Source organism: Neofelis nebulosa, chromosome 6 (genome assembly GCF_028018385.1).
Source record: "Neofelis nebulosa isolate mNeoNeb1 chromosome 6, mNeoNeb1.pri, whole genome shotgun sequence".
NCBI classification, from domain to species: Eukaryota; Metazoa; Chordata; class Mammalia; order Carnivora; family Felidae; genus Neofelis; species Neofelis nebulosa.
Window position 1 is genome coordinate 14,718,459 of NC_080787.1, and position 26,684 is coordinate 14,745,142.

The window sequence follows — 26,684 nt, forward strand, 5'->3', positions numbered from 1 at the left end:
TGCCGCGGCGCTGGCCCCGCCCTGGCCATTTCCGCCGCTGCGCAAGCCGGGGCGCCTGGGGCGGGGGGCGGGGTCTGGACTCCGGGGAGGGGGCGGGCCCGGGGGCGGGGCGCGCAGTCCCGGCCCTTCGGGCACGAGGCGGCGCGGGAGCCAGCTGCGGGGTCCCGGCTGCGAGCTGCGCGCGAGGTAGGCTCTGTTGCGCGCGGAGAGGGTGCGGGAGAAATGGCTAGCCTTGCTGGGTGCGAGCCTGTGGTCGGATTCCGGAATGGGGCATCCTGACGACCGTGGGCAGCCCAGCAATGTACGCCCTGAAGCGGGATCAGGAAGCAGAGTGGGATCTGGGGAATAACGACGTCGCGCCGTGAATGACCTTTCTGAGTCCAGGATTTAAAGTGCCCCTAAAGCATCGTCCTCTATTAGTAGTTTTTAAGAAAAGAGAAATACTCGTTTAATGGTCAGTGATGCTCTGGGGGCGAGGGCAGGGGTGAGGGTAGGGGTAGGGGGTGGGAACTGGGGTGCCGTAAAGATTTTGTCTTGCTCCAAGGCTGTTATACCGTTGTATGCATGTTTTAAGAGCCATACTCTTAAAATTTTGCACCTTAGAGAAGTTATTCTTCAACTTAGCAACATTTAAAAATAAATCTAGGGGGCGCCCGTGTGGTTCAGGGGGGTTGAGTGGCCCACTTTTGATTAACGCTCAGGTCATGATCCCAGGGTTGTGAGATGAAACCTGGCATCCGGCTCAGGAGCCTGGGGCCTGCTTAAGATTCTCTCCGCCTCTGCCCCCTCTCCCCTGCTCATATTCGAGCTCTCTCTGTAAAAATAATAAAAATAAATCGAAAGTAGAAAGATTTTTTTTTTGAAGAGGTGAGAGAGGAAACCAGACTTGAGAGTCCACCCACGGAGGACTTGGGGGCCAAACTAGCACATCTGTTTCTGTGTATGGGTAGGAGTAATTGTGAATTTTGCCTTTCCTGACTGTTATAATTTGCACTTTTCTTAAAAAAAATTTTTGAGGGGCGCCTGGGTGGCTCAGTTGGTTGAGCAGCCAACTTCGGCTCAGGTCATGATCTTGCGGTCCATGAGTTCGAGCCCCGCGTCAGGCTCTGTGCTGACCACTCGGAGCCTGGAGCCTGTTTCAGATTCTGGGTCTCCCTCTCTCTCTGACCCTCCCCCGTTCATGCTCTGACCCAAAATCAAGACTCTGGATGCTTAACTGACTGAGTCACCCAGGCAACCCTATAATTCACACTTTTATCTTGTTATAAAAAGAAACGTTTTATTTCTCTAAAAAAGCACGTGGGCAAGTATCCACTGAGATGCTCATAGAACAGCTAAGAGGTGGTTAAGTTATATACATGATGTTAACTTTTGTTTCAAGTTTGTGTGAAAGGAATAGAAGTGTACAATTCCAGATTGCCCTGGTTTTATGATAAAATTCTGTTTCCTTTTTGTTTTAAATAGAGAAGTGCTTTATGAGTGCTCAAGCTGAGGTTCCAGAGTTTCTTGCTGAAAATGTAGATGGCAACACTGCTCCTCTTTTTTGCTTTTCTGTCCCCAACGTAATCAGATACTTCCCCCGACCTCTCAGAAAACTGAAAGTCACCTCCTGACATCAGCAGGACCTTGCAAAAGCATTTGTTAACAAATACTGGCTGAGAAGTGAATTTATGTTCCCAGTTGCAAGGGAGGTGCCTTCTCCTTAAATCCTAAGCACACTAGAACCAAACTTTGCAGTAAAGGGAACTTTTCCAGAAACACCTGCTTTTATGTAATGTTTACTATTCTCATTGATAAATCATTAAATTAAACCCGCCAATAGTAGCATGTGAGTATACTCCAAACTAAAATAGTTTCACTAATGATTCAAATAATTATGTTAGAATGTTAGAATTATTGGTGTTACATTGTCCTTAGTATAACAACGTTCACATTGAAAAGACAGGCATTTTCCTCATATGTTCAGAGGGACTTGCAGTTATATTCAAGTGTCTTTTTTTCCCCCAGTTCCATTGTGTGCCTTTTCCCGTGCAAAAAAGAAACTGCAAGAAAAATTATTTGAAAACACCAACTTATGGAATAGAGATGGGATATCAAACCCACATATCCAATTTTGCGCCTTCCTAAAACCCCACCAAAACAGCAATAGGGTAGGGAGGACAGGTGAGACAAAAACCGTAAAACTGCAGACGGACAAGTGGTAAAGGATTTTGCAGACTGAGGAAAGCTAAATTCTTTTTTTTTTTTTTAAAGTAAGCTCCATGCCCAACATGGGGCTTGAACTCATGACCCTTGATCTCATGACCCTAAGATCAAGAGTCACATGTTCTACCAGCTGAGCCAGCCACGCACCCCTCAAGAAAGCTAAGCTATAAACCAGTGTTGGGGAAAGCCAATAAGCAACCCCATTTGCATTATAGAATCCCCCAAATGCTCAGGAATTAGCAGCACCAGGTTCCTCTGGGACGTGGAAGGGTGTGGTTGAAACTAGGAGCATTACTTGAAATTCTGGTTCAGAAAAGGCTAAATCTCCAGATCCCTTTACCAACTCCCTGCAACAAGGTGTCTGTCTCTTGCCACACCAGCAGACTTGGGGAGTTTATTCCCTGCAGAAGGTAAGGAGTCTCTGCACTAGGGAGATACAAATACACAGTTGGGGATTTGAGTGCCATATTGAGAATGGAGATTAATTGAACACAAGCAAACTAAATGCTGGGGCCCTCTCACTTCTGTCCTTTTCTTATGTGAGTATAGAACCATGGCTTCCAAGAACTTGATCCTTATCACAGGGACTGACAGATCCATCTATGGAAAGTCTGCCCAGGCAAAAGAAGACAAAGACATCTTTGGTTTCCAAATGAAATCCACTCACATCATCCTTAAGGTGCAGCTTACAGTCAGTGAACCCACCCACATACTTAAACATCTAATCAGCTTTTTGGTACTGCTCTTAAATATGAGCAGATAAAAAGAATTGCTAGGCATTTAAGGAAAGTCACTAGTTGGAAAGACAGAAGACAAAAAAACAGAAAAAGTGACTCATAAGCAGCAGACTATGCAGATAAATAAGAGAAAATATTACATCTATTCTATATATGAAATAAAGTAATATAAAAAGAACATCAGAAACAAAAAATGAGTTCTTGAAAATTAAAGACTTGATAGCAGGAAAGAAAAACCAAATAAAAAATTTTGTTTAAAAACTAAATAGAAAGGTAGAAGGATAAAAATTAAGGCAGTCTTTCAGAAAATAGAGCAAAAAGATGAACAGCTGGAAAATGGGAACAAAAATACTAGAAATTTACAATACTAGGTCAGGAGGCTCTACGGCCAAATAAAAGAGGTCTGAGAAAGAGAAAGAGAAACAAAAGAGGGACATAAATTATTATCTGAATAATTCAAGAATGTTTCCAGCATTGAGGAATATGACATTTCCAGATTTAAAAACTCAGCCAAATTGTTGAAAGCAGAGTCAAAAGAAGGCACAGAATTATGAAATCGGAAAAACCAGGGTCAAAGAAGAGCCTTGAGAGAGAGGAGAGAGCAAAACATTGACCTTCTGGAAAATATCAGGATCAGAATGTCTTTGAACTTAAGCAATACCCCTGGAAGCTAGAAGACAATGGAACTACCTTTTTGAAAATTGTGAGAGGAAAAGATTTCTAACCAAGAATTCTATACCCAGCAAAACTATATACATCAAGGATCTGGAATAGTATGAAGACATGTCGTACATACAGAATCACAAAAACCTTTTCTCCTGTGCACCCTTTCTTAGAAAGCTGTTGAAAGTTGCTTCATCCTTTTGGGTGAATAACCAAAAAAAGAGGAAAAGAAAGGGAATCATTAAAAGAGAAGGAGATCTTCAGGGTGATGAACAAGAGTGATCCCAGAATGCTAGCTATGCAGTGGGAACAGGGAACATCCAGGCCAGAAGGCTCCCAGAGAGTCCCCTCCAAGATGATGCTATTGGTAGAATATCTGATAAGAGATTGAGAGTGTACTGATAGGAGATTGGGACAATTGGTAGAGCTTAGAGTTGAACTAGTAACAGGTACATAGGGATTTTATATAAATGAAAAAGTAAGACAGCTCTTAACTAGAAAATAAAAAGTTGTACAGAAAAGTAATCATAGAATACTATGTGGTTCAGCTGTGAATAGTATTTAACTAGTCATAATAATGTGTACTCCAAATGTTTGATCAAAAATAGGCTATGTCTATTGGGTCATCTGGATAGCTTAGTCGATTAAGAATCCAGCTCCCAGTTTGGGCTTAGGTCATGATCTCATGTTTCATGGGTTTGAGCCCTGCATCTGGCTCTGTGCTGACAGTGCAGATCCTACTTGGGATTCTCTCTCTCTCTACCTCTGTCCCTCCCCTGCATGCGTGTGGTTGCATGCATACTCTCTCTCTCTCTCTCTCAAAAATAAATAAGCATTTTTTTAAAGATGTGATTCAGTTTATTTAAAGATCCTTCCTAATAAGCAATATGAGGTATGCTTCTACAATTAGGCTCACTGAGAAGTAATCTTTTGGATGGCTTTCCCTTGGATGTTGAAATATTCTTAAAAGCCATATTGCTAACGATAATAGGTTTTCTTTTTTTAAGTTTATTTTGAGAGAGAGAACACTGCCATGTGCTTGTGAGTAGGGGAGGGGCAGAGAGAGAGAGACAGAGAATAAGGATAATGGGTTTTTATTTCATTTATCGATAGAATTGCGATGCCCTTAAATGACAATATTGTGAATATTTTCCTTGCAGGCATTTAAGGCATCTGTTTGTAAGGCAAAGGTGTGCATGAAACTATGGATGATGCAAGCACTTTAATTGACGTTAAAGAGCACCCCGATACCGAGGTACAGAAAAACCGAGTACTAACTCTGGAAGAATGGCGAGAAAAGTGGGTGGACGGCAAAATTGGATTTCATCAAGAACAAGGACATCAGTAAGAAATGTTTGGTATATATAACAGAGAAATGCTCCATCAGAAACTGACTTTGGAAATAGAAATAATAATATAGGTACACAATATATGACTGATTATAAAGTGTACGTTTTTAGTTTTTCACCTTTTATCGTCTCTGAAATACAGCGCATCTCTGGCATGTCTTAGGTCTATCAGCAATGTTAGCTCTTCCCGGGGGGTACAGATAATGGTGTCTTACAATTGAAGGCATCTGAGATTTATGAAATATGTCTTTTTTTAAGCCCCTGTAGCATCTGCATGTTGGTCATACACATTTATATATATGGCAGATGCCCACATTAACGCGTGTATCTCTTTATACTGAAAGGTGGCGATGTTCGACTTTGCTTTCCAATAGCGTGTGTTCAAATGTAAAGCGTTATCTATATAATACTTTTTCTTCCTGTATGTAGGAAAAGAAGCTGAGAAAAATTAATACATGAAATAGGATGCTGAGCAATGTGTTAGTAGTGGTAAGCTTTGAAGCAGTAGCAATGTATCATGGGCCAGTGCTAAGTAAAGTGGTCAGACTTGTTCTAGGCAGCTACTCTGACTTCCCAGGGGATGACGACATCATCATCATCATCACTATCACTGTATTTGCACACTGAGTGGTAGTTGGGGCATCTTCCCAGAGCCATTATATGGGTTATCTTTGTCATGTGGGTGGCCTTAGAAGAGCCACATCTCTACAGAGGGAATTAACTACAGAATTAAACTTTCCAGAGTCTAAGACGTGAGTACACATTTAGATAGCTTCTCATAAAATGAATGTTGAAAAATTCAGTGGGTCCAGTGGCTCCCCATCTCTCTCTCTCTCTCTCTCACTCACTCTCACTTTCTCACACACACGCATACATTGGGGAATTAATAAAGAATTTTTAAAACCTATCAACCAAGAAAAATAACTTTTAATTACAAATGAGGAAAGTTCCAGGGTTAAGTCAGATGTCAGATGACTTACTAGCTGTTGACTAAGCAAGTTATTTAACCTTCTTTTTCTTCTTATGTAAACTGGAGAGTGTAACAATGAATGTTACCTATTTTGTAAAGTTGTAGGGAATATTAAGTGAGATAGTGCATGAAAAGTACTTAGCATCATGTGATTGTAATCCTTTCCTCTGTGCATTAGGCTAAAGAAAACAAATCTTTTTTTCTCCCCAGATTATTAAAGAAGCATTTGGATACTTTCCTTAAAGGCGAAAATGTTCTGAGAGTATTTTTTCCTCTTTGTGGAAAAGCAGTTGAGATGAAATGGTAAGAGCAGATGAGCATTAACACACTTTCTTGACTTGATGACAAATACTTTAGGTGAATATTTTAAAAGATACAGGTTTAAAAGCTCCACTCTCAGGAAATAGACAGGGATCCTTTATTTTTGGTGGATTATTACTGCTGGGTTCGTAGAGATAATATTCTCAGTAAGACACAGCAGAAACAGAGGTGTGGCCTTTCTTTATTGGGTTTCTAAGAAAAATTATCATTTATTTATAATCCTATAAATATAATTATAATTTGGAACCAGTGGTGGGGTCTCAAGGCGTGCAGGCGGCTAGCCTTTTCTCTTAGGTCTGCGACATCTTTGTGCAATTTCATTTTTGTAGGTGGTTTAGGAATTTGGCTGAGTTAATTTTAGATAGTTTGATTAGAGGTGGTCAGAAAAATTCAAAACAAATTACAACTCTTGGGCAATACAACATGTAGCCCACGGTTCAACTCAGCTCTCCCCTCCCACTACAAGCACATAGGCAATTGTTTTCAAGAATCATTGTTACAAAACTGTTGATGAGGAAAATATTTCTTTTTTTTTTTTTTTTAAACGTTTATTTATTTTTGAGACAGAGCATGAACAGGGGAGGGGCAGAGAGAGAGGGAGACACAGAATCTGAAACAGGCTCCAGGCTCTGAGCGGTCAGCACAGAGCCCGACGCGGGGCTTGAACTCACAGACCGTGAGATCATGACCTGAGCCGAAGTCGGACGCTTAACCGACCAAGCCACCCAGGCGCCCCTGAGGAAAATATTTCTTGTAAGTAATTCTCTGTGGAGAGAACTCACTTTAATTAGCAAGCCACTATTACTGTAGATTATCCTAAAATCACAAACCTGGCAATCGTCTTCTATATATGACTCAGTTGCGTTAATCATGCATAGACCTGCTAAGAAGTACCATTAATTTATTACCTTGAGGGGTGCCTGGGTGGCTCAGTGGGTTGAGTGTCTGACTTCAGCTCAGGTCACGGTCACACGGTTTGTAGGTTCGAGCCCCAGGTCGGGTTCTGCGCTGACAGTTCAGAGCCTGGAGCCTACTTCGGATTCTATGTCTCCCTCTCTCTCTGCCCCTCCCCTGCTTACACTCTGCTCTCTCTCTCTCAAAAATAAATAAACATTAAAAAAAATTTTTTTTTAATTTATAACCTTGAATGTTGAGAATTTTGATCATTAGGCAGGAAAGAAAATTTTAAAGTATTAAAAAGATTAGTAAATGAAAAATTTAGTGACTTGAAGATGCTCCATTTCCTATAAAAATGTAGGTGGCTGACCCACAAAACATGAATGCGTTTGGAGCTGATTTTCAAGTACAGATGTGGCGTTCTTGCAGCCAGCACACCCACAGGCTCAACTTGTAGTAGCTGAGCACCTGTGACATGGCTGACATGGCTTAAGATTCTAGTGTGGCCATGACATTGAGAATATTTAAACTGTATTACTAGACATATCCCCAACCAACTCACTAAACCAGAAGAGTTGCTTTGGAAACTCCTTACAAGAAAAGCATTAACTCTAGAAACAGACGGTCTTATTGCCCCGTGGTTAAGTACTAACCATCTAGCACTAGCAGAGGTTTTGAGACAAGATTAGGAAATGGAATGAGTAAATAGACAATTAAATGTGATTGTCAGATATTTGGATCCAAAGTCATGTGTAACAAAAATACCAGAACTGGGGTGCCTGGGCGGCTCAGTCGGTTAAGCATCTGACTCTTGATCTTGGCTCAGGTCATGATCTCACGGTCCGTGAGTTCAAGCCCCATGTGGGGCTCTGCACTGACCGCGCGGAGCCTGCTTGGGATTCCTTCCTCTTCTCTCTCTGCCCCTCCCCCCACTCATGTTAGCACACACCCCCTCCAAAATAAATAAACATTAAAAAAAATACCACAACTAAGCTGTTAGAATTGCGAGTAAGTTATTATATTAGAAGATTTTTCATTTATGTATCTAATTTGTGTATTAGGGTCTGTACAGATACCAGATGTGAATAGATAACTATGAGGCGAGGCCCAAAAGTGTTAAAATAAAATGTTTAAGACATTTTCTTAGGTTTTTTTAAGGATGGTATATTCCAATATAATCCAGCCTATGCCGGTCTATAATAGGCTATATTTTGTTTTCCATATGTCAAATATAAATAAAAATCTTCACAGCCAGTTTGGATAACTTTGTAGGAAGAATTAAAAAAAAATTCCCTGGAGACACCTGGGAATTCTCTGGCTCAGTTAGTAGAGCATGCACCTCTTGATCTCAGGGTAGTGAGTCCAAGCCCCACATTGGTCATGGAACCTACTTAATAAAAGTAAAAAAACTTTTTTTTTCCAATTGTTTAATATATAAATAAATAATAAAATAAAATATTCCCTGTATATTAACTTATGAATTTAGGAGGAAATATGAAAGACCAGTTATTCATATGTTTATTTTAGAGCTGTAAAACAGTTCACACTCTGACCTCATTGAAAGTGGTAGTCTTGTGTGGACGATAGGTACAATCCGTTCTGCTATACCTCGTTTCGAAAATGCTGTTTTCACTCTAACTCCACTGATAAATCAGGGGATGATTTGAGCGTGACGTGAATTTCACCTTCACTTACGTGTAATTTCATCTACAAGAAACATGAAGGAAGATGGGGCGCCTGGGTGGCTCAGTCGGTTAAGCGTCCGACTTCAGCTCAGGTCACGATCTCGCGGTCCGTGAGTTCGAGCCCCGCGTCGGGGTCTGGGCTGATGGCTCAGAGCCTGGAGCCTGCTTCCGATTCTGTGTCTCCCTCTCTCTCTGCCCCTCCCCCGTTCATGCTCTGTCTCTGTCTCAAAAATAAATAAATGTTAAAAAAAAAAAAAAAAAAAAAAAAAAAAAAAAGAAACATGAAGGAAGAGCAGAAAACTACAGGCAGCTGTGTGTGAAGGGACAAAACACACCCATGCACACACCCCACACAGTTCCCGGACACCTCAGTTCGCCTGTGTGCTGTGAGCCACTCCTATCCACAGCTGTTGTTAGAACTTTCCAGTCACCCCCATTCTATCAGTGCACAATAACTTACAAGTTGCCTCCCTTCCAACATTCACTTCTATGAGTAAGCTTCAGGTCTTTCTCCATGTCACATTGCCACACGCTAGTATTTATATATTTTGTAACCATATAACAGGCGTAAAACTGTGCCACCATTTCTATCAGGTTCCTGTCTTTCTTCTTTTTTTCTCTTTCTTGGTAAGATGTTATTTATTTTTTAGGAAATCTCTACACCCAACGTGGGGCCCAAACTCACAACCCCAAGGTCAAGAGTCACATGCTCTACTGACTGAGATGGCCAGGCACCCTCTGTTTGTCTTTTTAATAATGTGGCACTGACGAGAATTGTTGTTTTTTTTCTTATGTATTATTTATGCAGTTTGTTTCTAAATTTTCACTGTATATTTTTGAGAAAATCCGGAGTCACAGAGTTAAGTTATGGCAAATGTGTAACAGCTTTTCAAAAAAAAAAAAAAATTAAGGTCTGATTGACATATAACATGGCATTAGTTTTAGGTGTATAATGATTTGATATTCGTATATATTGCAGAATGATCTCCACAATAAGTCTAGTTAACATCCCTCACCATACATAGTGGGAGAATTTTTTTTTCTTGTGATGAGGACTTTTAAGATCCACTCTTCCAGCAACTTTCAAATATTCAGTATGGCATTAACTATAATACTGTATAACATGCTGTGCATTACATCCCCATGGCTTACTTATTTTCTAACTGGGAATTTTGACCCTTTCACTCATTTCGACTACACTCTGCCCCTGCCTCTGGCAACCACCTGTCTGTTCCCTGAATGTATGAGCCTTTTTTTCTTTCTTTTTTTTTAGATTCTACATATAAGTGAGGCCATACTGTATTTGTTTTTCTCTGTTAAACTGAATTCATTTAACACAATGCCCTTAAGGTCCATTCATGTAGTCACAAATGGCAAGATTTCTTTTTTTTTTTTTTTAAGTTTATTTATTTATTTTTAAGAGAGGCAGAGACAGCATGAGCAGGGGAAGGGCAGAGATAGAATCCCAAGCAGGCTCCGTGCCAAATGGCTGAATAATGTTCCACTGTGACAAAGTTTTTTTATTTGTGCCCCAACCCCCACTTTCCCCATAAGCCTTTCAATTTTTATTGCATAATTTTGCATTGCACAGTGATTTTTAGGGATGCCTATGTTGCATTATAGCAGAACTGACTGTATGTGTTTGTTTAATTTGACATGAATCAGTACTGTGCCTAGATTTTTGTGCTACTAGGGCTGTTTCCCCCGGAGTCAAGATCCCACAGCTGTGAATTCTGTAATTACACAACTTAGAAGGAAAACACTAGTTATTTGTATATGGCAATTCAATACGTTTCTGGATAGTGTTGATGGTAAGTAAATGGAAATTGTAAGATTATAGAAATGGACGCTAACGTCATAGAGCCCTGTGCCCAGTACCATGGCTCCTAGCCACGTGTGACGATTTGAATTTAAATCACACTAGCCACATCTCCAATGCCCAGTAGCCAATGTGCTTAGTGGCCAGTGAATTGGACAATACAGGTACAGACCCCTCTGTCATCACAGAAAGTTTTAATGGACAGGGCTAATTTAGAGAAATTAAAAAGCATTTCTAATCCACAGAATGCTTTTAAATAAGAAACTCTTCTAATCAGATCCATTTGTAACAGACCAATGTTTTAAGGTATAGGTTTTCAAATTTTTAATTTTTTCCTAAGGTCATATAAATCAATTTTTCAGAATTCCAGGTACCACTAAGCTTGAGAATACATAGATGCACTTCCCTACAAGTTCTGTGAAACCCTGTGAACCTGAGTTTATGCTAATCCCTTAAAATTAAGGGAACTGAATGTTTATTGGCGTATGCTCTTTTATTTAGTAATGTATCTGAAATAAAAATTTTAAGTGTGAATAACATGATTTCATGCAGGTTTGCGGACCGAGGACACTGTGTAGTGGGTGTGGAAATCAGTGAGCTTGGGATTCGGGAATTTTTTACAGAGCAGAATCTTTCTTACTCGGAAGAGCCCATCATGGAAATTCCTGGAGCCAAAGTATTCAAGGTATATTTTGTTTTTGGTAAATAAGTATTTCCGTACCGCCCCATCCCCAGGAAAATGTTTTTCTTAGAGAAAGTGAAGTTACTGTACAGATGTCACGTGACCCCACTTTATCAGATTCACCAGGACACTATAGCGTTTAAAGAACTAGGGCTTGGGGCGCCTGGGTGGCTCAGTCGGTTGGGCGTCCGACTTCGGCTCAGGTCACGATCTCACGGTATGTGAGTTCGAGCCCCGCGTCGGGCTCTGGGCTGATGGCTCGGAGCCTGGAGCCTGTTTCAGATTCTGTGTCTCCCTCTCTCTGACCCTCCCCCGTTCATGCTCTGTCTCTCTCTGTCTCAAAAATAAATAAACGTTTAAAAAAAAAAAATTTTTTTTTAAAGAACTAGGGCTTGAAAGGTGATAGCTAGATGTGCACAAATGTATTAAAGAGCTGATGTTGGGGTGCCTGGGTGGCTCAGTTGGTTAAGTGACCAACTTTGGCTCAGGTCGTGACCTCACAGTTTGTGAGTTTGAGCCCCACATCAGGCTCTGTGCTGACAGCTCAGAGCCTGGAGCCTGCTTTGGATTCTGTGTCTCCCTCTCTCTCTGCCCCTCCCCGCTTGTGCTCTGTTTCTCTCAAGAAAACAAACACACACACAAAATTTTTTTTTTTAATAGCTGATGTCAAAGCCTATCTATAATCATGATTTTGATTTGGGTTTGTTAGTTTTATTTATAAACAGGCATTCCTGAGAATTTCTTGTGCCACTCCCTGCAAAGGACATTGAAGAGATCAAAACATAGTCCCTGCCCTAAAGAATCTGTTAGCTGAGAAGAGAAACACAGAGGAAGCTGTTTGTCACACACAGAGCTAAGTGTAACGACACAGGGTATAAAGGGAATAGACAGGAGAGTCCCCTAACCCAGCCTCGCAGGGCTCGCTGAAGCGTGGTGACGGTCAGGCAGTCTAGTACACATTCTCAGATGCCCCGTGAAGCTGGTCCTTCATCCTGTGCAGGAAGGGTTTTAAGTTGGAGCCTGATGCGGCCAGATTTTCTTTTGAGACGAACCACCCTTGTGGCGTCAGGGAAGCGGCCTTCTGGCAGAGAGACCAGCTGGGAGGCCGCGTGCGGAGGTCCAGGGAAGAGCTCCTGAAGGCTGGCGCCGGGAAAGCCACAGGGCGTATAGAGGAACAGGCGGCTCAGAGCAGTGTTTAGGATGTTACACTGGCAGGATTTAAGATTAACTGAGTGGGAATCAGGGGGGAGCTGAGTTTGCCCTTTCAGCCCAGATGACTGGAATGGATGGGAGAGAATAAACGAGAAACAAGCTCAAAGGGCAGAGCAAATGAGTTTTCCTCTCAGGATGATGAGTTTGGGGCCCCTGCCTGGCTCAGTTGGTAGAACGTTCGACTCTTAATCTCCAGGTTGTTAGAGATTACTTTTTTTAAAAAAGTGAGTTTAAGAGGCCTGCGCGATGGTGAAGGTGTAGCTGGCAAATGGCTCTATGTCTCCGGGCGACGTTTGGGCTGGAAATGATGGATTTGAGAGTGGTCTTCGTCCTCTGACCACAGTGAGCCAGGTAGACAGCTTCGTCTGCTTGAGATAATAATGTGGGAATAAAAGACCACCCGAATGGGAATGAGTGAGGCTGTTTTTGTTTTTTTGTTTTTTTAATTTTTTAATGTTTATTCTTGAGAGAGAGAGAGAGAGACAGAGTGCAAGTGGGGAGGGGCAGAGAGAGAAGAAGACACAGAATCTGAAGCAGTCTCCAGGCTCTGAGCTGTCAGTACAGAGCCCGATGTGGAGCTTGAACCCACGGACCATAAGATCATGACCTGAGCCGAAGTCGGACGCTTAAGCAACTGAGGCATCCAGGCACCCCTGTTTTACTTTTTTAGAGAAAGAGAGAGAGAAAGCATGTAAGCAAGGAAGGGCTGAGGGAGAAAAAGAGAGACACACAGAATCCCGAGCAGGCTCCATGCTTTCAGCACAGAGCCTGACACAGGGCTCCATCCCACGACCCTGAGATCACGACCTGAGCCAAAATCAAGAGTCAGACACTTAACTGACTGAGCCACCCAGGCACCCCTAGAACCCAATGACACATCGTCGCAGCAAAGGCTGTGCTTTGGTTTCCCAGGCTAGCGGCCACAGAAGTCACGGGTCCAAGTTCTCTAGTCCTACATGGTCTGGCCATTGTCCACTGTTACATTCAGTCTCTCACAAAGTACTCTCTTTTCTAAATACTGAAACTAATTGTGGGTTAGTAGGAGGCTTGATAGTACTTCATTTTACAGCTTCCTCCCCACTCCCTGCCCCCCACCCCCATTCTCAAGTCATCTAAGAATCCCAGGGTTTACTCAGTTCAGAGACTAGTCTTGGAGCAGGCAGTGGTTCTCAGCCCCGGGGGCACATTTGCAAAGGTCTGTGGATCTTTCAAAATTCCCCATCTGAGGGCTCAGCCCAGCTCAGTTAAATCCGAAACTCTAAGGGTGGGGCTGGGGATCAGTACTATTCAAAGCTTCCCAAAGTTGAGACTCACTGGCTGTCCTCCCTGCTGACACGCCCACCCCTCTGGGTTGCCCCCCACGGTGCTTCCAGACTGGTCTTTAGAGACCCTTGTCTATTTGTAAGCCTCCGTTGGTGCGTCATTTCAGAATAAAATCCGACAGTTGCCTGTGGACCCCTGGTTTTTCTCTCTTTCATTCATCAGCTCATTGCCTGAGCACCTTGTGGACAGAACTATCCCGGGTTCTAGAGAGCGGGTGTGAATTTGGCACAGCCTCTGACCGCAGTGAGGACAGGCTGGTGGAGCAGAGCCGCGTGGGTATAAACACTGAATACAGGATGGCCTGTACTGTTCTGGTTGTGTGCCTGAGAACGTGAGAACCCAGAAGACACAACAGGGAGCTGCCTGACAGCCCCGGGGAAAGACCAATGAGAGGCAGCCTCTGAAACGGTGTCTGGATGTCTCTGCTAACATTACAGGGGAGCGGGCTGGGGGTGTGGCCCAGGAGGGAGTAACATGCCGTGGACTCCGCTGTCCAGGGATGTGAGAAGCCTGGGGGGGTGGGGGTGAGGGTGAAGGGCAAGGAAGGCGAGGTCAGTCCACACAACTGCACTTTGTATGAAATGATGTTAAAAATACCTGACCTGGGCACCTGGGTGGCTCAGTCGGTGAAGCATCCAACTTTGGCTCAGGTCGTGATCTCACAGTCCGCGAGTTCGAGCCCCGCTTTGGGCTCTGTGCTGACAGCTTGGAGCCTGGAGCCTGCTTCGGATTCTGTGTCTCCCTCTCTCTCTCTCTCTCTGCTCCTCCCCTGCTCATACTCTGTCTCTCCTTCTCTCTCCCTCAAAAATAAATAAACATTAAAAAATTTTTTTTTAAATCTGGCCTTTCTCTATCTGCCTGCCTGGTAGTCGGTTGGCCTGTTTACTTATCTTTAACAGTGTCAAAATATCAGGGGTCTGCTAAAGTAAATACTGTTTAGATTGAACAAGCTCTGAAAAGTATAATAGCTAACTAATTCTTCAGGGTTAACTTCTCTCTGATTTTTCTCTTAGAGTTGATCCAAAAGAACCCATATAGGTCTTAAAAAAAAAAAAAAAACAAAAGCACCATGAGAGCACCATTTTTTAATGAGAGCACCATTAAAAAAATTATTTGCAGTTCAATACCATTCTTCATGTTTATTATTTTTTAATGTTTATTTCTGAGAGAGACAGAGACAGAGAGAGAGACACAGAGTGTGAGTGGGGGAGAGGCAGAGAGAGAGGGAGACACAGAATCCAAAGCAGGTTCCAGGCTCTGAGCTGTTGGCACAGAGCCCAACACAGGGCTCGAACTCACGAGCTATGAGATCATGACCTGAGCTGAAGTCAGTCACTTAACCAACTGAGCCACCCAGGCACCCCCCATGTTCATTTTTTTAATGTTTATTTATTTATTGAGAGAGAGAGAGAGCTTGAGCACAAGCAGGGGAAGGGTGGGGGGGGAGAGAGTCCCAAGCAGGCTTTGCGCTATAAGTGCAGAGCCCAATGAGGGGCTCAATCCCACAAACCCTGAGATCATGACCTGAGCCGAAATCAAGAGTTGGATGCTTAACTCACAGAGCCACCCAGGAGCCCCACATTCTTCATGTTTTTTTTTTCAATGTTTATTTACTTTTGGGGGAGGGGACAGAGGGAAAGGGGGAGAAGGAGAGTTGGGGAGGGGCAGAGAGAGAGAAGGGGACAGCGGATCTGAAGCAGGCTCTATACTGACAGCAGTGAGCCTGATATAGGGCTTACACTCATGAACCGTGAGATCATGACCCAAGCCAAAGGCAGACAGACATCCAACTGATTGAGCCACCCAGGCTCCCCACATTCATATTTAACTACATATTCTCTCCCTACCACTTTTACTTTGCCCCTCTTGTCTTCCTTCAGCATTCAGTTATCTCCTAACTAAACCGATTTTTTTTCCTTGACTTTCATTACAGAGTTCTTCAGGGAACATTTCACTGTACTGTTGCAACCTTTTTGATCTTCCCAGGTAGGACCAAATACCACCTCTGCACTTTTTTTTCTAAATTTCCTTTTTAATGTTTATTTACATTTGAGAGAACATGAACGGGGGAGGGTCAGAGAGAGAGGGAGACACAGAATCCGAAGCAGGCTCCAGGCTCTGAGCTGTCAGCACAGAGCCCGACGCGGGGCTCGAACTCACGGACCGTGAGATCATGACCTGAGTCAAAGTCAGACGCTCAACCCACTGAGCCACCCAGGCGCCCCAGCACCTCTGCACCTTTAGTAACTTGAGTGCTTGCCAGGCAGCACTGGGTGGGGGAAGGTCTTTTTATTTCTCCCGTTTACTTGCAGTAGCATTGATTTGAATCTGTGTTCTGCTGTTCTTTTTGCTACAGCCTACGTGTCTGTACACTTGATCCTGGATAGCTGTCCCTGGATAGCTTCCAGAACATGGAAAACAGTCTTACAACTCTAGGCAGGTAGGGGAAAAGGAAGGGAGAGCAAGACAATGTCTCCGCTTCACACCTGGTCTGTAACAGAAAGGAATTTCGAAGTGCAGAAGGTGGTGACATCCCATCTCCGGAAAGTCCCGGATATTTGTTGTCACACATAGTTCTCGGGGCCTCCTTCGTGCTCCCAGGTCAGAGTGGAAGGGGGAGGCTCCTGCCACCGGCCCCTACGACTGGAAGGAGCTCCCCATTCCCACATCAACACGTCCCTGAAGGCTCTGAAAAAGCAGACAGGAGATCCTTAACAGCCGGCGAAATACCAGCATGCACCACGGGGGGCGCTGTTCATCTTGTTCAAGACTTGATTTTTCTTATTTAAGCTGTTGTATTCTTTCTTTTTCTTCCTGACAGAGTGAACATTGGCAAATTCGACAGGATCTGGGATAGAGGAGCATTAGTTGCTGTTAACCCAGGCGATCGTAAATGGTTAGTAATTTGGTTTCTTTAATTATGTTGGCGTTTCCTTTTTGGCCTTCTTAATTTAATACGCTGTACTTTTTCTGAGCTCCAGAAAATTAGACTTTTACTATTTTGAAATAGCTTACTGTGTCCGGCATCAGAAGACCTACGTGCAAAACCCCCTTTGTGTGAGAGGGTAGGATTTGGCCCTGCAGGCCTGGGACAAGGCTTGTGGCACCGTCCCTTCTGAGCTGTGTTGCCTTGATCAAAGGATTCACCTTCACCAGGTTTCAGTTTACTCTGCACAACAGCAGCTCACCTGCTGACACCACCCCGTCCGCCTCCACTGACATCACCAGGTGGCCGCTGTCTGGCACTTGCTGTGCCAGCCATTGCTGGAAACGTTCTATCAACACTTGGAATCTACCAAACAACCCTGTGGGGTATATGCTACCATTATTCCCATTTTACAGATGAGATTATGGTCAAAGAGATTAACTTGCTTGGGGCGCCTGGGTGGCTCCGTCGGTGAAGCAACCGACTTCAGCTCAGGTCATGATCTCACAGTTTGTGGGTTCAAACCCCGCATCAGGCTCTGTGCTGACAGCTCGGAGCCCGGAGCCTGCTTCAGATTCTGTGTCTCCCTCTCTCTGCCCCTCCCCCACTCATGCTCGCTTGCTCGCTCGCTCTCTCTCAAAAATGGAAAAAAATAAACATTACAAAAAATTAAAAAAACAAACAAAGAGATTAAGTTGCTTGGGCAAAGGTAGGCAGCTAAAACACAACAGAATTGAAATTCTGACCGAGGGAGTTTGGTCAAAGCCCACGCTCGTGATCCCTACGTTATTCTATCTGCAAGGGTGCTTGTGGGGGTTAAAAGGAAAGACATATGTGGGAAGTGCCTGTCTGCTCTCCATAACTGCTAAATATTAGCTGCTATTATGTCAGAGATTTTGTTATTGCCCATTCTTATCGCACCTCGTCTTATTAGAAAATAAAATATATGGGGCACCTGGGTGGCGCAGTCGGTTAAGCGTCCGACTTCAGCCAGGTCACGATCTCGCGGTCCGTGAGTTCGAGCCCCGCGTCAGGCTCTGGGCTGATGGCTCGGAGCCTGGAGCCTGTTTCCGATTCTGTGTCTCCCTCTCTCTCTGCCCCTCCCCCGTTCATGCTCTGTCTCTCTCTGTCCAAAAAAAATAAATAAAAAACGTCGAAAAAAAAAAAAAAAAAAAAAAAAAAAAAAAAAAAAAAAAAAAGAAAATAAAATATGAGAAAGCACACTATGTAATGGCCTCTCCTATGTACTTTCCAATTCAAATATCATTCACATGCTTACTTGGAGATAGCATATAAATGTTGAATTATTGAGTCCTGTAGAGGCAGACTCTGTTTTTTTTTTTTAAGTTTATTTGTTTTCAGAGAGACAGAGCGTAAACAGAGGAGGGGCAGAGAGAGAAGGAGAGAGAGAATCCCAAGCAGGCTCTGTCAACAGGAAGCCCCGTGCCAGGGCTGGGTTCCAGGAGCCACGAGATCACAACCCTAGCTGAAATCAAGGGTCGAACACCCAACCGACTGAGCCCCCCAGGTGCCCCTAGAGGCAGACTAGGATTGCATGCACATCAGTGAAATAAAATAATTTATTTTAATTTTTTTTAACGTTTATTTATTTTTTTTTTTTAAACGTTTATTTATTTTTGAGACAGAGAGAGACAGAGCATGAACGGGGGAGGGGCAGAGAGAGAGGGAGACACAGAATCGGAAGCATGCTCCAGGCTCTGAGCCATCAGCCCAGAGCCCAACGCGGGGCTCAAACTCACGGACCGTGAGATCGTGACCTGAGCTGAAATCGGACGCTCAACAGACCAAGCCACCCAGGCGCCCCCGTTTATTTATTTTTGAGACAGAGAGAGACAGAGCATGAACGGGGGAGGGTCAGAGAGAGAGGGAGACACAGAATCTGAAGCAGGCTCCGGGCTCCGAGCTGTCGGCACAGAGCCCAACGCGGGGCTCGAACTCACAAACTGTGAGATCATGACCTGAGCCGAAGTCGGACACTTAACCGACCAAGCCACCCAGGTGCCCCTGTTTTGTCTCTTAAAGTTCACATATGAGTGAGGTCATATGATATTTGTCTTTCCCTGACTAATTTCACTTAGCATAATACCCTCCAGTTCCATCCACGTAACTGCAAAGATTTTATTTTCAAGTAATCTCTACACCCATCATGGGGTTCAAACTCACAATCTCGAGATCAAGAGTCACATGCTCCACTGACTGAGCCAGCCAGCCCCCCCACCATGCCACATTTTCTTAATATATATTTTCCTTCAGTGATAATGTTTATTTACAGAGACAGAGCATGACTCAGGGAGGGGCAGAGAGAGAGGGAAACACAGAATCTGAAGCAGGCTTGAGGCTCTGAGCTGTCAGCACAAAGCCTGATGCAGGGCTTGAACTCACGCACTGCGAAATCATGGCCTGAACCAATTGAGCCACCCAGGCACCCCATTAGGCGATAATTCTCACTTCTGTTCCCCTCTCTCTTTCTTTGCCACTCCTTCTCCTTCACCTCTTTTCTGGAACCTTCCCCTTCCTCATGTACCTAAAAGTTGTAATTCCCTAAGGGACCATCGTTAGCATTTGCTTGTGGCTGCCTATCTCTTACCCTTGGTCTTTACTGAGCACATCAATTCTTTTACTGTCATTCAGTTATTCAACAAATGCGCAGAGTTCCTACTGTGTTCTAAATATATATGGGGAAATCACGGAAAAAATCATACATGGTATTTGCCCTCACCGTTTTTATATTCCTAGCTCTGTTCTTTCTCTCAAACATCTGCATCACATTCCAGTGTTTGCATTGCATTTCTTGTGGGACATCAGTGTGCTTTATCAACTTAAAGTACCACATGAAGCCTCTTTGTTTATAATACACCACATATGTATACTGACCCCGATTCTGCTAAGCATCTGCCTTTGTATGTGTTTCCTATGCCCTGAGGATGTTCATCGTCTCTGAGGTTCCCCTTCTCGGGGCTTTGGTTGGTGTGGTTAAAATCCATAAGGCAGTGGGGAGCAAACTGGGAGTCACAGAGCTCACTATGAGGGCACAGATGATGCACATTGTGTTATTTTCTCGCAGGCTGGCAGAGTATATATTTAGCACATAGTCAGAGCTTAATAAATACTTGTAAAATAAACAAATGAAAGCAAACTAGATGCAGAGCAAAGAAAATACACTGTTTCCTACCAGCCACTATCACCTCCTCTGTGCTAGATATAAAGACCATCTTGGGGCGCCTGGGTGGCTCAGTCGGTTGGGCATCCGACTTCGGCTCAGGTCACGATCTCGCGGTCCGTGAGTTCGAGCCCCGCGTTGGGCTCTGGGCTGATGGCTCAGAGCCTGAAGCCTGCTTCCGATTCTGTGTCTCCCTCTCTCTCTGTCCCTCCCCCGTTCATGCTCTGTCTCTCTCTGTCTCAAAAATAAATAAAAAACGTTAAAAAAAAAATTTTTAAAGACCATCTAAGTGGCCTCTGGACTGTTATTTCATGGTTAATAAAGAGTAGTGAGGGGCGCCTGGGTGGCGCAGTCGGGTAAGCGTCCGACTTCAGCCAGGTCACGATCTCGCGGTCCGTGAGTTCGAGCCCCGCGTCAGGCTCTGGGCTGATGGCTCGGAGCCTGGAGCCTGTTTCCGATTCTGTGTCTCCCTCTCTCTCTGCCCCTCCCCCGTTCATGCTCTGTCTCTCTCTGTCCCAAAAATAAATTAAAAAAAAAACGTTGAAAAAAGAAATAAAGAGTAGTGAGATCCCCATCTAGAAGTCTTGAGTAGGGAATCCAGTCCTAGCTTGGGTTCCCTGATTCCCCTGCTGTCTTTCCTCCGAGCCCAGCCGTGTGTGTGTGTGTGTTTGTGTGTGTGTGTGTGTGTGTGAGAGAGAGAGAGAGAGAGAGAGAGAGAGAGAGAGAGAGAGATCACAGCTCCAAGTACACCTGAGAACATGCTGGCCTCTCTTACCAGAATAACAACTTACTTTCAGCCAATAGAAAGATCTTTTTCTTTATCTTGGTCCTTGTACTTAACATGTTAATACCTTATCTCATTCTTGTCATTAAACTGGGCATCTTTCTGCTTTGACCGCATACAGGCAAGTCCTGAGATGTTGGCTGCTCCCAGGTCTCCTGCCTAACATGAATCAGCGGGGTGTACCTCTCTCTCATTTTTCTGAATTTCTTGAAAGTGGCTGAGAAAGTCCACATTCCAAAAGGAATGAAGTATGTCAGTCCTAAGAAACCCTGCCAAACCAGTCTGACTGATCCCCTTCTTGGGGATGACAAGTTAATTCTTCCTTCTTAAGACCAAGAATCAGAAAGTTAAGTAAAGATCTGTTAGTGGGGCACATGGGTGGCTCAGTTAAGGGTCCGACTTGGGCTCAGGTCATGATCTCAGTTTGTGAGTTTGAGCCCCACGTCGGGCTCTGTGCTGACAGCTAGGAGCCTGGAGCCTGCTTCGGATTCTGTGTCTCCCTCTCTCTGCCCTGCTTGCTTTCTCTCTCTCTCTCTCTCTCTCTCTCTCTGTCTCAAAAATAAATAAAAACCTTAAAAAATTTTAAAAGAAAAAAGTTTGCTTTGGTCCCATGCTTTCCTTACAAGAACATACAACCCACTCAAGCCAGCCCTAACTGGGGGAGTCTACTAAAGAGAATAACAGAAGCTAACCTGGGTGCTTACCACACCCCAGGCAATGTTCCAAGCATTTCATGTGTATAAACTCACTGACTACTCGGAAAACCCTGAGTCAGTTACTAGTCTTATCCCCATTTTACTGAGGACAAAACTGAGGCATAGGGAGATTGAGAGCTTGTCAAGCTTTCCTAGCCACTAAGTGCAGGAACTGGGCTTCATGCTCACACACCTGGCAAAGTGCATGCTCCTAATCCCCATGCTGATCCCCTCCCCAGATACTCCCAGAACTGTGCACAGGGATTACAGTATATCCAAGCCCAGTAGAAACCGCTGTACCAAGAGTCAGGGGGCCTCTCTTAGAGCTGCACAGTCTGTCTCTGTCTGCCTGTGCCTCACAGTGTCTCTACCTCCCTGTGCCCCTCTCCTCTGTGCTCCTAACCTGACCTCAGCTTCCTCTGCTTCCTCCATTTCTGCTCCCACATGTCTGACTTCCCACAACCCCCAGCACCAGCACCGCAGCACAGCCCCCCAAAGCTCCAGCTTTCCGTACAATGACGACAGCTAGCCAGCACCTCCTTTGTGGGTGTCTCCATTCCGGTCCCCAGTGCAGTCACGTGATGCCCCAACTCAGCATGCTGTGCTGTGGTCACTCTGCCGATGGGGCCCGTCTGAGTCAGGCCCCCTTTCTGAACCGACCAGACGCGGCTGGGTAGTGGCATCCCCTGCTCCCCGGGCGGGACACGTATGGCAAGGACTGTGCCCATAGCACCCATCATTCATGCTGTACCTGCAGGGCTCTGATTTCACCCTCCCTTGAATTTTTGCCTCTTTGTGAGTGTTGTCCCTCTCCAACTCAGTAGAGGAAAGGGATTGTCTTGTCTTGTACACAGTCTTACATATCATGCCCCTGGAGAGGACCCAGTCACCTGGAATATTGTTAAACTACAGCCTTCCCGGCCCCCACTAGCCCCACCCCTACCGGATCAGGCTCCAAGGATGGAGTGCAAGCAGCCTTTTTTTCAGCAAGTGCTCAGGTGACTGATACCCAGCTGGTCTGGGAGGCCCTGCCCCAGAGCTGACAGCGCTTCCGTAGTATGTGTTCCAAATCGACAGGCCTCCGAGTACCCCATCAGGCCAGAAAGAGCCTCTGCTCACTTCTATGTGACATCTTCTGATCGGGTGAGCCCTGGAAGCCGGCCTCCTTTTGATTCCTAGCTTCACTGTTTCCCAGCTTAGGTGGGTGACATAATTTGCAGACCCGGTTTCTGACATTTAGAATGCAAATCGACTACAGATAGTCCTTACAAGAACTTAACTCAGTAATGTAGGTTGAAGTGAACCTGATATCCCTCCCTGCCTCTCACCCCACTGCAGGCTTTGCCTTTGTAGAGAAATGTGGCTCAGTCACTTGAGTGTCTGACTCTGGATTTTGGCTCAGGTTGTGATCTCGTGGTTCATGGGATCGAGCCCCACATTGGGCTCTGTGCTGACAGTTCAGAGCCTGCTTGGGATTCTCTCTCCCTCTCTCTCTCTCTCTCTGCCTCTTGCCTGCTGATTCATTCATTCTCTCTCTCTCTCTCTCTCTCTCTCTCTCTCTCTCTCTCTCTCTCAAAATAAATAAATAAACTTGAAAAAAAACCAAGAGAAGTGTAACACCTTACTCTGCTGTGTTCTTTTTAGCTATACAGATATAATGCTGTCCCTAACGAGGAAAGGGTTTCGCTACCTCTTGGCTGTTCTTTCTTATGATCCCACTAAACATCCAGGTAAAGTTTTTTGTTGTTTTTCTTTTTTTCAAAGATGTTGCCTCTTTTCCTGATTTAATTCTATGACATGGATAGCATTATATGCTCCTGATTTAGATCACAGGAAGAATACTGTCTTTTATACATGAAGAAAAGTCTGCTTTGGGCTAACGGAAACAGTAAATGTTTTTTTCCACTTCCCACAAGTTTTCTCGCTCATATTCCATTTTGTTTGCCATTCACGGCTCAGACTGTAGAGGAAAGGAGGAACGGATGGCCCTAATGTAAAAGAAATCTCATGAGCTCTGGAGTAGAAGGAAGAGAGATTGGTTGCCCTGCTTTGGGTAGAGCATATGTGGGTCATCCCTGGTGGTAGGGATGGGTTGGGGCCCAGACACATCCTCACAGGAAGATGGGCAGGATGAGGATACTGGGGGGGGAGGGGGGGTCGGAGGTGTGCAGAAAAATCTCTAAACTATATTTTTTAATTTCTAAAATTTTATAATTTATTGCATTCTTGAATAACAATCTTTGTTTTAAACTTAGAAAAGTGATGTTTTAAGTGTGACGTTTTATAAATATTTACATATGCTAGTATTTTTTTCTATTTGAGTAAATCAGATCTTAAAACCTCATTTAAAAAATGAGACCGGGGGAGGGGGAGGGGGGGGCGCCTGGGTGGCTCAGTCAGTTAAGCATCCGACTTTGGCTCAGGTCATGATCTCATGGTTTGTGAGCTCGAGCCCCGCATCGGCCTCTGTGCTGACAGCTCAGAGCCTGGAACCTGCTTCGGATTCTGTGTCTCATTCTCTCTCTGCCCTTCCCCCACTTGTGCTCTGTCTCTCAAAAGTAAATAAATGTAAAAAAATAATAATAATATAAAAAATGAGACCTAGGGTCCATAATTAAGTCTGGAACAATCAGATAGAAATAGAAATTATTGGAGACAGACCTCAGCGCTACTAATCTGATTTAAATTCCATTCCTGAATAGGAGGCTTAAGGCCAGGCCTCTGGGCACAGAACACCACAGGCTCTATCTGAGGGTGGGACTCACAACACCCCAGAAAGGGGCAGCAGCTCAATTTCCTTAAAAGTAAATGGCCTGCAGCAAAGTGGAAGGGATGTGTACAGTGTGAGTGAGTATTGGAGTCAAGGAAAATCAATACTCAGAAGATGAAGGAAACACTAAGGAATTTGTTCCTCAGCTTCATTCTGATTTAAAAGTTCCCAAGTCCCAAAAACTGGACGACAGGATACAAAAGAATGAAACTGGACCACAGAGAAGGAAACAATCAACAAAACCAAAAGGCGGCTTATGGAATGGGAGAAAATATTTGCAAATGACCTACTGGATAAAACGTTAGTATACAAAATATATAAAGAACTGATACAACTTAACACCCAAAATACGTATAATCCAATTAAGAAATGGGCAGAAGACATGAATAGACACTTTGCCAAAGACATCCAGATGGCCAACAGACACATGAAAAGGTGCTCAACAACACTCTTCATCAGAGAAATACAAGTCAAAACCATGATGTGATATCACCTCACACCTGTCAGAAACGGCTAAAATTAATAAAAAGAAACAACTAGTGTCAGCGAGGATGCAGAGAAAGGGGAACCCTCTTGCACTGTTGATGAGAGTGGTGCAGCCACTCTGGAAAAGAGTATGGAAGTTCCTTAAAAAACTAAAAATAGCCCTGTAATCCAGCAATTGCACAACTAGGTATTTACCCAAAGGATACAAAAATACAGATTCGAAGGGATACGTGCACGGTGTTATTTCTAGCAGCATTATCAACAACAGCCAAATTACAGAAATAGCCCAAATGTTCATTGACTAATGAATGGATAAAGAAGATGTGGAATATGCACACACACATGGAATATTAATCAGCTGTGAAAAAGAATGAAATCTTGCCATTTGCATCAACATGGATGGAGCCAGAGAGTATTATGCTAAGTGAAATAAGTCAGTAAGAGAAAGATAAATACCATATGATTTCACTTATATATGAATTTAAGAAACAAAACAGATAAACATATGGGGCAAAAAAAAGAGAGAGGCAAGCCAGGAAACAGACTCTTAACTATAGAGAACAAACTGAGGGTTGTTGGATGGGGGGTGGGTGGGGGAATGGGTTTAATTGGTGATAGGGAGTAAGGAGTACACTTGTAGTGATGAGCACTGGGTGTTAATATGTAAGGGAAATTATGTTGTGTATAGAATAAGTGTACCTAGGTCACTGGAAACAGACTGAGAAGCGGGCCCTGAGAATTTCTCTTTAGAATTAGATCTATGGAAATTATTCTTCACCATGTTTCTCTTTCACCTAGGCCCACCGTTTTATGTTCCAGATGCTGAAATTAAAAACTTGTTTGGTAAGTTACTTATATTTTAAATAAAATCAATATCTGTTTTGACCTGGTAACTATTAGTGTCTAGCAATTTTTTTAATATTTATTTATTTATTTATTTTGTGAGAGCATGCGAGCAGAGGGAGGGGCAGAGAGCGACAGGCAAAGAGAGAATCCCAAGCAGGCTCTGGCTCATCAGCACAGAGCCCAATGTGGGGCTCCATCTCACAACTGTGTGATCATGACCTGAGCCAAAATTAAGAGTCAGACGCTTAACCCACGGAGCCACCCAGGCGCCCCAAATTAGTGTCTAGAAGTGTATAAAATCAAAGTCAAACCATTTTATTGAACACTATTTTACCCTAGAAAAGGGACAGATCTCTGTGATATGCCTTTTTAGCTAAGCGGCTTGTTATGTTAAAGGCATTGAATTCTTTCCGAGAGATGGTATGTTTAATTTAGGTCTTAGGAGTTGTAAGTAGTGATGGTGATTCAGAGTCCAGAGTTTGCTCTTAGCATTTCCCCATTGTCATTCAAAGGCAAAGAAACGTCTTCAGTACTTCTTTTAAATCATTTGATGTGTTTTTAGAAGATTCCCTATCGCATTCTTCATCAACTTAGAAACTCATTCCCCTTTCTTGTTTCAGGTTCAACATGCAACATTCATTGCCTTGAGAAGGTTGATGTTTTTGAAGAACGACATAAAAGTTGGGGAATTGACTACATTGTTGAAAAGTTGTATCTACTTACGGAAAAGTAAATGAGACCAGTAAAAACAAGTAATATCAACATGTTTTTGGGCAATTGATAGTTATGCTAAGGCACGAAAATATACTGGATGGCTCTTGAGAAAAAGTTGTTCACAAATCACGTAACAGAGCTTTGCTCAGAAATATGTATAACTTTATAGAAAAAAGTCATATAAATAACCTGGTAAAGTAGCTATGCAGGAGAGTGTGATGAGATGGTGAAAGAATATACCTGTTTTGCTTAGAAATTACAAGAATTTTTTACAATCGGCATGTCTTATATAATTTTAAAAATTAAAAGTTTTAAAGGGGTACCTGCTGCTCAGTCAGTGGGGCATACGACTCTTGATCTTGGGGTTGTAAATTTGAGCCCCACGTTGGGCGTGGAGATTACTTAAAAATAAAATCTTT

The 26,684-nt window shown here is 43.7% G+C and overlaps 1 protein-coding gene across 2 annotated transcripts; it reads left to right on the forward strand.

The window, feature by feature from the left end:
- Nucleotides 1-83: 83 nt before the first annotated feature.
- On the forward strand, nucleotides 84-26,684 carry TPMT (thiopurine S-methyltransferase). Of its 2 annotated transcripts, XM_058732896.1 has the most exons (10): nucleotides 147-186; nucleotides 1,465-1,828; nucleotides 4,766-4,949; nucleotides 6,135-6,227; nucleotides 11,199-11,331; nucleotides 15,797-15,849; nucleotides 16,685-16,759; nucleotides 23,094-23,179; nucleotides 25,504-25,548; nucleotides 26,172-26,684. In XM_058732896.1, the coding sequence occupies exons 3-10, from the start codon at nucleotides 4,810-4,812 to the stop codon at nucleotides 26,282-26,284; spliced, it is 738 nt and encodes a 245-aa protein (XP_058588879.1). In that variant the 5' UTR covers nucleotides 147-186; nucleotides 1,465-1,828; nucleotides 4,766-4,809; the 3' UTR covers nucleotides 26,285-26,684. The 2 variants fall into 2 exon arrangements, with proteins under 2 accessions (XP_058588880.1, XP_058588879.1); XM_058732897.1 differs by lacking the exon at nucleotides 1,465-1,828 and having other exon boundaries at nucleotides 84-186.